The sequence below is a fragment of the Thermobia domestica genome, chromosome 2 (assembly GCF_964235325.1).
Source record: "Thermobia domestica chromosome 2, izTheDome1.hap1.1, whole genome shotgun sequence".
Classification (NCBI taxonomy): domain Eukaryota; kingdom Metazoa; phylum Arthropoda; class Insecta; order Zygentoma; family Lepismatidae; genus Thermobia; species Thermobia domestica.
In genome coordinates this window covers 52,521,505-52,533,909 of record NC_137455.1, presented here as the reverse complement: position 1 = coordinate 52,533,909, position 12,405 = coordinate 52,521,505, and the positions used below count along the sequence as shown (strand labels likewise).

General features: G+C 31.0%; 1 protein-coding gene across 1 annotated transcript in view; it reads left to right on the top strand.

Moving 5' to 3' along the window:
- The window catches only part of LOC145679678 (sodium- and chloride-dependent glycine transporter 1-like), an 85,081-nt gene that overhangs the window by 53,268 nt on the left and 19,408 nt on the right, over positions 1–12,405 (top strand). Inside the window, exons 8-12 of the mRNA XM_081750252.1 lie at positions 2,005–2,108; positions 3,791–3,915; positions 4,817–4,929; positions 7,864–7,992; positions 10,334–10,433. Of these exons, the coding sequence (XP_081606378.1) occupies positions 2,005–2,108; positions 3,791–3,915; positions 4,817–4,929; positions 7,864–7,992; positions 10,334–10,433 (571 nt within the window). The remainder of the gene's footprint in view (positions 1–2,004; positions 2,109–3,790; positions 3,916–4,816; positions 4,930–7,863; positions 7,993–10,333; positions 10,434–12,405) is intronic.

Sequence of the window (12,405 nt, the reverse complement as noted above, 5' to 3'; positions counted from 1 at the left end):
AGGGAGGCTCGACTGATCATTCTATTCATGTGCTCTCATGTGTGTCGCGGTGACTCTGGGTGTCACGTATACTGTGTGAACCCATCTATCTCTCACTGTGTGCACTATCGATGGGCCATTTATACGTCATAACCCAGGCAAGTAGCAATTCTGTGGATGACCACTAAGCTCCTAGCATACGTACTATATGGTCAAGCCTGAAGACATTTAATTACTTAATTTGCAATCGCTGTCATTACAGGAACAAACTGTGGTCGACGTTCAATGGATTTACACACAGTAATACACTTTCAAACTACTAGCACTATGCCCTTCTGAGACACTGCCAACAACCTGCCCTCCATGATAGCAGTTGCGCCGGAATCTTCGAACTAATATCATTATACCTTTTATACACACATTCTACAGCATGTATTTTGTTCGAATTTGACTATCTATACTGAGTATTCTTAAGTGTATTTTCACCAGCGTATGTGCTAATGTTATTTATACATATATACGCGTGTTCCGGGAATAAACTGACAAACTTCGTATACTTATTCGCAGATAGTTATCTTGAATTGACCCCATTTAGCCGTTTCCAACTAAAGTCGCAGATAGACATTTTTCTCGTGTTGAGATCCTGAAAACATATGCGAAGTTTATCGGTTGTTTTGTTCAGTGTAGCCAAGGACCAATTTCATTAATTATCTTGATTTGGTCCTAACTTTTGTAATTAGGCGTTTCCGACCAAAATCGCAGATTTTTTTTTTTTTTTAGATATACTTGATTGAAGTTCGTATGTAAAGTTATTCGGTTTATTCCTGGAACATCTGTATACATATGAACCAATTCAAATAATTTATAAAATAAGTGCAATAACCACTTATTTAATGCGTAGTGCAAAGTAACTTTTTATATAATAATATCACTTTCAAAAGTCAAACTCTAAAATCTATTAAATAAATTTCAGTTGCTTCATATATTTACATGTCGCATAGTTTATTAATTTAAATTAGTATTTGTATTATTTTTTTCTTTAGAGGAGTGCATTTGTCATTTCCTCATATTTTCGTTTGCTGAACATTTCTCATTTCTTGGAGGTTATTTCGAGTTAGTTTGCAAACTTGAATGATAATAATTTCATTTCTTTATAGAGTATACTTAATACGCTAGCTGTGACATAGAGGAAATCCTGGTGTTTAGCTCTCACACAAATATTTGAATACCCTATATTAGTTACAATTATTTTTCAGTTTTATACTACAATAATTGACAACACTTCTTAAGCATCAAAAATTTTCTGAAGTGAAAATAAATATTCTACATCTTTAATTTTCGCATAAATTTTCCACAAACTATTACCATCTATTATTATGCTGCTATTTTTAAAATTACTGTTATTCTTAATTGTCCTGACAAAAAAAAAAAAAAGTTATTTTATTCCCACCTTAAACTGTAATTTGATACTAGATGATAATTGATAAATTGAGCTGAGTGTATGGTCAACTTAATGATAGCATAATTCTGGAACTCTTGATATTGGATGTACTCCCTTCATGAAGCGAAGTAGCACTTGGACTCTGCAAGCAATATATACGTAAATATGTACAGTCCGCAGCAGAAAACCTGCAACATGAGCGTATAAGTTTATTGTGAAACTACGCCAAACAGCGCAGGGAATCAACATAACGTCTAAGTGGCACGAATCACGCCAGGAGAAACCTCGGCGTCCTCCTCTGCACACTTATTTTGGAGCAAAAGATTTCGTTGTTTCACAATAAACTTACATGCTCATGTTGCAGGTTTTTTGCTGCGAACTGTACAACCGTAAAGAAAACATACAAGAGAAATTGATAATATTTGATTTTTTCCGCATTCCTTTTGGCAGTCTCATATATCATATGTTGCATATATAGGATGTTAATTTTATTTTGTCGTAAGTTTTTTTTTTTTTTAAATCAAACTTGCAACACTTAAATAAAATATCTAATGTTATTTATTGCCATAATTTTGTTATTCTAGGTTTGGGTAGATGCTGCATCTCAGATATTTTACTCACTAGGTCCTGGTTGGGGTGGAATAATTAACATGGCGAGCTTTAATCAATTTCGAAACAATTGTAAAAGGTATGCAGTATATTATTTAATTTTATACTATTTGGGAGGAAGTAACTAGTGAAATTAGCTTTAATATTTACATACGTAATGTACGGGACAAAAATAAACGACCAAATCGTCATTCGTTTTAATAGCGTTTTTAGTCATTTATTTTTGTCCCGTATTTTATATTTTTCGCATTAAATACATTTTTAGTATAATAGAATATTATTGGCTAATGCCACGTATACACCGTGAGCATAAAGTCCTGCCCTGATTATAAAAAATTATTACGGAATAAACGTTGGACAGAATAATGTAAATTCTAGTACGTTGCATAGGTTAGTATTAAGTTCTTTTAAAGACCAATAGATGGCACTAGTGCTATCCAAGAGTGACGCAATACGTTACTTGGCGCGCGCGGGTTAGTTGGCGAAATGGCATCGAAGCAGGAGAAAGCGCAATGCGTGCTGTGGTATCACGAAAGCAAATCGCCTATCAGTAACGTAAGTAACGTAAGTGGTCTTTAAAAAACCTATAATACTAACCTATGTAACTGACTAGTATTTACATTATTATGTCAAACGGTTCTTCTGTAATAAATGTTTGTAATCAGTGCAAGACTTTATGCTCACCTGTACTTTAACAATATGATATAAGGAATAAATAGTGTATGCCTAAGTTAATAAAAAATGATAGAGTGATGATATTTTTAAGAAAGTAGCTCACTTAGTTTGTTAAACTACTAAAAAGATAAGTCAGTGGTCCTCAAACTTATGAAGTTTGTGAGCTATCGTACCGTTTTTAAATCCTACTGTGAGCTACCAACCAAAAGAACTACCAAGTTTTTTGAAAAATCTTACGTTTGTTTATTGTCTATAAACTTAGTCAATCAAGGTTAGGCAACCGGAGCATTAAGACGATCTACCGAAAATGTCCCCTGCGAGCTACTAGTAGCTCTCGATCGATGGTTTGGCGATCACTGAGATAAGTGAAACACATATTCTTCGTTGACTGCGTCTATACAGTAGCTTTCACAAATACAGTTTCGACCACTTGTTCTATGACCTTGTTTACAAGCTAAGTCACTCACATGAAAATAGAATCGCTTTAACACATTTTATAAGGGTTCCAAATTTGAAGTTAGACATCTTGGTAAACAGCTGTTTACGTTGAAAAAACACTTTTACAGTAATTTCTTCGGGAAAAAATTGTATACTTAATAATTTTTCTGTATATGTTAACGGTGTGAGAGACATGTAAAAACTAGCAATATGAGAATCTTACATTTCTATGCAAAAATTAATTTATAATTAGTGATGTAAGAAATTGTTGATATGTAACCATTGCCAGCATTCTTTTTTCTCTGCTTCTTTTAACGTTTATTTTTCTAAAAAAACATTAAAAAAGAATCCTAATTGAAAAGTGACTACAAGTTTGTAAAATATTCTGATTTTGATTAGAACCTTACTACTGAAATACTCAGTGTAGGTTCAGAAGAAATATTTTCTTTTTTTATTTTACTTTTTTTCTTTTTTTTTTCTTTTTTTTTTCTTTTACAAAAAATCATTTCTTAAAAGCATAGTTAGAAAACTTGCTGCAATACAATTTAATTGAAACTTAATGGTTTGAAATTATTTTTTTGTTTGTTTTGTGTCTGTATAAACATAGATAGCTGTAAATAATTTCAGTGTTTTGTTTTCATTTGTTAGAGATTCCATCATAGTTCCCATTTTGAACTGTTCTACAAGTATATTCGCTGGTTTCGTTGTTTTTTCCGTTCTTGGATATATGTCCCATCAAACTGGTGTCCCAGTGGCAGATGTTGCTACAGGAGGTAAGTAGTGTAGTTAATCTGTTCCACAATAAGCACCTGAAAACTAAACCAGTTAGAAAAATAAGATAACTGTACTAAAACGAAAAATAAGAAAATTGATTAGTTATTCGTGGAGTGATTTAATTTATAAGAAATTTCTTTAGATTTTTTAAAATTATTAAAGGATACACACTGCATGTAGGTATTTTAACTTACTAAAAAAGCTGAACATTTGATAAAATTCATCAACAAACATAACTAAGTAATAAATTTTTACTACTGACTAGTACGTATCTGATATTTTCCGTATTTGATTCAAGATCTGGATAAAACATCAGAGAAAGCTTAATTCCATAATGCTTTCATGAATTTATGTGTCCTATGTGTGTTGTATGTATACGTTCAGATTGACGGAAGTTATTTTATTGATTACAGTTATTTATAATTGTACAGAAGTTCCTGGAATTTTGTGATTATTTCTATTTGATCAATAACAAAATAAAATTTTATGCTTTATTTAACTACATAAATGCAGCAGAGGTATTTACATGGTTTTTGTAGTTTAGTAGCGGCTTAAGCCCATAAGGGCTGTCATGCCAGTGGTTATTTAGTTAATTATAATATAATCTTTTCCTTATTAATGATTCCAGATCTACTTACAAGTGCCAGAGAAAGCTTAGTTTCGTAAGCCTTTCTTGAATTTATTTGTCAAATTATATTGTTGTTTGTATATGCATGTTGATATTCACGGAACTTATTTTATTGATTACCATTATTTATAACTGTATAAGAGTTTCTGAACTTCCTTTTTCAATAAAATTTTGTTTGTTTATATAAATATAGGAAAGATATTTACATTATTTGCATCTATAATTTCTTCTAAAAGAAACCTTGTTTTAGCTAACTAAAAAGTTAATTTCAGGTCCAGGTCTCGCTTTCGTCACGTATCCGGAAGCTATCAGTATGCTTCCCTTAAAACAACTGTGGTCTGTCTTATTCTTTTTTATGATCTTCATTTTGGGTCTTGGTACAGAGGTATGGTATTTGTTGTGTATTGTCTATAATACTGTTACTATTCAAATTTAGAATTGTACCTAGGTAATTGTATTGCAATTGCAATAATATGAAGAAATTCTTTTATTTATTTATATATTTATATATAGTTTTTCCTATATATAAATATGATTAAACTTAGACAGGAATCAATTAGACCAAAGTTGAATAGAAATTTGAATGTTTTTGAAATGTAGAAGGTTTATTATCAATCTGAAGCCAGGTAGCATGACAGAAAGACATGTAACATTATTAAAGAAACAAGAAGGCAAAATCTCCGTTTGATTTTTCATTATAATTTTCACGCTAATTTTAGTTCCTTTTTCTCTTGTATTCCTTAAGAAAGGTGGAGATGAATCCCATATAGATTCAAAATGTTGTTTACAAGAAAGACATGAGGGGTAAATGGAAGATAATTTCTAAATTTGATTCATAAAGGAAGTTTGCTTTCAAGATCGAACATTTTATCATCATAATGTAGAAATATATTTTTTCCCCGAATTTCTGCACCCACGCAGCCACCATTTTTCTTCTTCTTTTATTATTGCAACACTGGAGTTTTCCTTCATGTTTCGCTCTTTCTACATTCTCCACTATTTTACATTTCCCTTATTGTATCTACATGTTTATATGCAGTGATCTTCTGCGAGCCATGTTTCTATCTGTTTAGTATTTTCTACTCTTCCAGTACCTACTATGTTCTGATCATAGGTTTTCTTTCAGGACATTTTAATATAACAATCAATATGTAAAACACGAGATTAGGTGGATGTATTTTTCTTTTACTTCCTCTTTGCTATAGTCTGATGACATGGTATATTGAGTCTGGAAAATTATGTTCCTTTATTTAGCTTCTTTAGCGTGTTTTATTTATGATTATTTATTCGAGTATGGAAATTCAAGTGTAATGACATGAAGTATGCAAATTAAAATTAAAAGATGTGGTATAAGGAAATTAAAATTATGTCATTTGGAATATAAAAATTAATGTATAGAGAATGCATAATGTATTGTTAACATTAAAACGATACTTTTGAATTTCCACTGTGTACAAAAATTCCGAACCAAAAACTTTTCTTAGAGGAAAGTGTTCTGGTTAATCTGGCTTTATATCTTCCTTTATATCTTTAATCAGGCTTTATATCTTCCTTTATATCTTTAATCAGGCTTTATATCTTCCTTTATATATTTAATCAGGCTTTATATCCTCTTTTATATCTTTAATCATGTTTTATATCCTCCTTTATATCTTTAATCAGGCTTTATATCTTCCTTTATATCTTTAATCAGGCTTTATATCTTCCTTTATATATTTAATCAGGATTTATATTTTCCTTTATATCTTTAATCAGGCTTTATATCTTCCTTTATATCTTTAATCAGCTTTATATCTTCCTTTATATCTTTAATCAAGCTTTATATCTTCCTTTATATCTTTAATCAGGCTTTATATCTTCCTTTATATCTTTAATCAAACTTTATATCTTCCTTTATATCTTTAATCAGGCTTTATATCTTCCCTTATATCTTTAATCAGACTTTATATCTTCCTTTATATCTTTAATCAGGCTTTATATCTTCCTTTTTATCTCTAATCAGGCTTACAGTCAGCTTTATGCGATTACGTTATATTTTGTTATTTTTAGGGCAAAAATCCATACATATTTTCACAGTGTTTAGGCCATAGAAGTCCCAATTATAAGTAATGACGATTAATTTTTAAAAAAATCGAAATAAAATTAACCTTGAAACAACAGAACAAGAAAAACTTACAAATAGAAAGGAGATCTGATGGAACAGAATGGAATAAAGATGAAACGTGTTAATGACAAGAGATAAACCTCAAATTTGTAACAATATTTACTTTTATCAATTATTAATGTAAAGCAATTAATTATTAACATATGAATATAAAATTAAATACAATTACGAATACTAATGTACATTACAAACTTATATCTTGAAATATTGTAAATAATTATTATAAATGACTATTGGAAATATCAAATATTATTTAAGTAAATGAATTTGAAGATTCATCATATAAAATAATAATGGTCATGTGAAAATCAGAAATTTTATGTGGGTCTACATAAACAATAAGTAACTTTAGAACATATTGTCCGCCATAAATACTATTTGTACCTTAAATACAAATGTACACTTTGTGTGGACAACATGGACTTGTAGATCTGCGCTGTTCTACAATATCTACATGATATAAATAAAGAGATGAATGATTAAACAGCCTCCATTAACGAGTAAATATGTTATTGGTTTCTATCGCTCATATTTCAACAGTTATTTGGGAATTTTATTAATGTTGTCAAACATTTTCTTTTAAATTAAAAGATAAATCAGAAATGAATTGTTGTTTTGATGTTCGAAGTTTTGTCGTATATATTCAAGGTACGTGCACGATATTGGGATCATGGTTCTTTATGAAAGCAAGTTTACCATAATTTCAGATAAAATCATGTTCACTTGCATCACAAGATAATTTATTTATTTAGAGAGATGAACACTACAGGTGAAGATACCCAGTATAGTATTCACAAAAAACAGATAAACATAATAACAATAGAATAAACAGACAAGTGATAATTTCAATGAATGGTTAATCATCGATTCTGGCACTTAAAGAATTTACTACTTTTTAAAATTTAGTGAAGGTCATTCTGAATATGTCAATATTTGTACCAACCACATAAAGTTTGTTGTAGGGATCACACATGCTCCAAATAGGTGAACTTTTCATCATGTTTGTTTTTAATGTTCTACAGCAAAATAAGTATTCTTAAAAACAGTATTTGTGTAAAGTTTCAATCAATAAAAATTTGTAAAATTTTACTGTAGTTAAGTAACCAAATCATGATAAAATGAATGGTAAGATTTATTGATGCTTCTTCTTTGTAGTTCGTGCAAGCTGAAGTTGTTATCTCATGCATATTGGATGAGTATCCCAGCTTAAGGCGGAAGGAAAAATGGGTGTGCTTTGTAGTCTGCTTCGTTATGTTCTTAGTTTCACTATTGTGCGTGACGAATGTAAGTGATAATACCATATGTTAATAGAATTATCTTATTTATTTTAGTATGGTAATTTTAGAATAATTTTCTAGGTACATATACGTTTTGTACAAGGTTTCTTCTATATCATATACTTTAGCTACCTAACTTTCACAATATTTGAAATATTATTCAGGGTGATGCACCGCCGACTCCCCGATTTCAAAGGTTTAGGTTTACTAACAGGGGACGTTTAGGAAAACAGTAAAGATATCTGCTGAGAGGACATATCTTGCCATTAATTACTAGCGTATTATTAGCCAAGATTATTAGCGTATAATGAATACAAATATCCAAAGATGAGGTATATATCAATCAATATATCACACTGAGATGAACAAAACACCATGCTTGAAGGTAATTAATGACATGAGAAAATTGATAAAAACTTTTTTTTTGTTTACATCAGTATTAATGCTTTTCGAGAATCACACAACATATTAAGTTGAAGCTGATACTAAAATATGATACCATCAAACTTTTTACTATGAAACTAGTAAAGACGGCATTACAGACTATCGTCAATCAGATATAAAATAAAATTATAGTTAACTCTTAAACTTTTTTATTATAAATAGTATTTTACGTATGTTGTACAACCATAAAATATAAAAAAAGAAGATACAGATAGATTATATCCTTGGATAGATACCTAAGAAATTAGAAATTAAGCCAAAGTGTATTTATCATCATGTAATTGAACTTAACAAGCTACTGACAGCTTGCTACCTGTAAATATGAATTTTGTTGTGAAGTTAGCCAACATATATACAGAGTGTATCAAAGCAATACCGGTGACGTTTAGGAGGTAATTCCTGACACCGTGATAAGACAAAAAGTGTAGCCCGACCTGGATGCACAAATGCTTCCTTTCGGAGTTCTAGGCTGCCGAAAATATGAAAAAATGCACTTTAAAAGATCCATAACTCCAAAACTATGCGACCTACAGTAGTCGGATCAAGCCTTCACTTAGGAACTTGTATGTGCCTTATCCAAATTTCAGAATCCTGTGGTATTGCTGCAACAATTTTTATAGAGGTAGTTGGTGAGTACTTCAAATTATATACCTGTAGCCAAACTTCCTCTATAAAAGTTGTTGCGTGAATACCTTGGGATTCTAACACATGTTTTTGGATAGCGCACACATTAGTTCCTAAGTGAAGTCTTGACCCGACTACGGTAGCTCCCATAGTTTTGGATCCATGGATCTTTAAAGTTCATTTCAGGCTATATGTCCGAAAGGAAGCATTTGTGCACCCAGGTTGGTCTATACTTTTTCTCTTAACTTGGTGTCAGCAATCACCTTCCAAACGTTGTCAGTGTTGATTTGAAATACCCTGTATAACGTATATTTATGTGTATCATTATATACTTGGAAATCGAAGCCTTCGATGTAATATATCAGATGGTAGTCTAATTTTAACAATTATTAAGAAATAAGAGTTAAGACTGACAAAACTAGTAAGGAAATTTAACACTCATGGAAAATTAAAGCTGTTAAGTAAAAATTTACCAATTTACCTTCTGAACCTAGTAGTAAATGTATGATTAGTAATACTTCTATTGTATTGAATACGTAAAGTTATACTTTCTGTAACCAGTAAGATCACGACGCAATGTAAATTTTAATTTTTGTAAATTTTACTTTTCTTCTAGCTCTCATAAATATTTTTAAATATTAATTTTCGTGGGTTAATACCAGGGTAGAAATGCGTTCAAGTTTCTGTAGTTTAATTCTACGCTCAAAATAGTTGGTCCAATAAAATGCATTAGAAGCGTCGAAATAAATGTTCGAAAACCTATTATTTAGTGATCGTGGAATGCTTGAACGGCAATCTACTGCAAAGTGACGTAGCATTTTTTGTTACATCTTACTGGTTACTGAAAGTGTGAACATTTTCCATCTACGCAGTCACTGTAACCACACATATATCCAAGTCTACCGATTTCCTTAGTTGTGATTTGGATACCATAAACATGAGCAACATTAAAAAAAAATACTTATACAAACAAGTTTTCTTTAATACTTAGTTCTTATCACCGTTATTTATTATTGTTAATTAATAAAGTTATTAGTTGTGTTAATTAATTAAGAATCTATTCATTTTATAATCATATCAAGTTTTTTTTTTCGAAAATTATTAACTTAAAGTTAAAAATACCAAAGAATTTTAAGAAGTTTATTTCCATTTTTCTTGGAGGTTCATTATCTGGCAAGTCCTAAAGTAAATTATGGTTATTCTTTTATTGCAAAGAAAAGAAAACCTTTTCAATATTCATAATTTGAATATATCAATCTCTTTTTTTTTTCTGTTTCTAGGGAGGAATGTATGTTATTCAGCTCTTGGATTGGTTTAGTGGATCGATACCAGTCATTCTCATTTGTCTTATGGAGCTTCTTATGGTCGCTTGGATTTATGGTAGGTAGAGCTATAAATATACAGGGTGGTAGGTAACTCCACCGACAAACTTTGAGAGGTGATTCCTTATATGAAATGAAAGAAAAAAGTTCTAATAAACATGGGACGGAAAACGTATCCTTTCAGAGTTATGAACCGCCGAAAATTCGAAAATTCACGTTTCGAAACGCTCTGCCTTAGAAACTACAGGACCGATCCCAAGCGGTTTAAGGAATTACAAAGAAACTAATATGCGAACTATCTAAATATCCATATTTTACCATCCTCCGTTATCGGCGAAACGAACTGTAAAAAGGAAATTGAGGTATAGGGATACTCCTCTAAGTACTAATAACGTGAAACGAACTGTAAAAAGGAAACTAATGTATAGGATACTCCTTTAAGTACTAATAACGCGTTCGTTTCGCCGATAACGGAGGATGGTAAAACATGGATATTTAGATAGTTCACATACTAGTTCCTGTGTAATTCCTTAAACCGCTTGTTATAGGTCCTATAGTTTCTATAACAGAGCGTTTCGAAACATGATTTTTCGAATTTTCGGCGGTTCATAACTCTAAAATGAGACGTTTTTCAACCTATGTTTATAAGAACTTTTTTCTTTCATTTCATATAAGGAATCACCTCCCAGAGTTTGTCGGTGGAGTTACCTACCACCCTGTGTATTCTACTTATACAACGATAGAAAAAGGTCATAGTGAAATACAAAATTCTACAGACAAAAGTGAAATAAGTTAATGTCAACATAATTATGAATATGAAGTAAATTTACGAAATTGATTTTTTTTTAAATTTTAAAATCCCACGGTTATGCCCTTTAACCTAAAGAGGTCGAATAATTATTGCAAAGTGAATTGTGAAATTAAATTTTTGTGCCCTCCCACCGAGAATCGAATCCCGGGATTACATATGAATTGACAAATTACTAGAATTGTACAATAATTAGGGTTACGCTAGTTGGTCTTATACGATTGTAATGTTATTAGGATCATTCTAGTGGGCCTTATAATATTGTAATGTTATTAGGATCACTGTAGTGGGTCTCATGAGATTGTAATGTTATTAGGATTAGGCTAGTGGACTTTATAAGATTGTAATGTTATGAGGATCACTCTAGAGGGTCTTATAAGATTGTGATGTTATTAGGATCTCGCTAGTGAGTTTCGTAAGATTGTAATGTTATTAGGATCTTGCTAGTAGGGTTTGTAAGATTGTAAGTTATTAGGATCACGCTAGTGGGCCTTATAAGATTGTAATATTATTAGAATCATTCTAGTGGGCCTTATAATATTGTAATGTTATTAGGATCACTGTAGTAGGTCTCATGAGATTGTAATGTTATTAGGATTAGGCTAGTGGATTTTATAAGATTGTAATGTTATGAGGATCACTCTAGAGAGTCTTATAAGATTGTGATGTTATTAGGATCTTGCTAGTGAGCCTTGTAAGATTGTAATGTTATTAGAATTGGGCTAGTGGATTTTATAAGATTGTAATGTTATGAGAATCACTCTAGAAGGTCTTATAAGATTGTGATGTTATTAGGATCTCGCTAGTGAGCCTTATAAGATTGTAATGTTATTAGGATCTTGCTAGTGGCGTTTGTAAGATTGTAAGTTATTAGGGTCACGCTAGTGAGCCTTATAAGATTGTAATGTTATTAGAATCATTCTAGTGGGCCTTATAATATTGTAATGTTATTAGGATCATTGTAGTGGGTCTCATGAGATTGTAATGTTATTAGGATTAGGCTAGTGGATTTTATAAGATTGTAATGTTATGAGGATCACTCTAGAGGGTCTTATAAGATTGTGATGTTATTAGGATCTCGCTAGTAAGCCTTGTAAGATTGTAATGTTATTAGGATCTTGCTAGTGGAGTTTGTAAGATTGTAAGTTATTAGGATCACACTAGTGGGCCTTGTAAGATTATAATGTTATTAGGATCACTCTAGTAGACCCTATAAGATTGT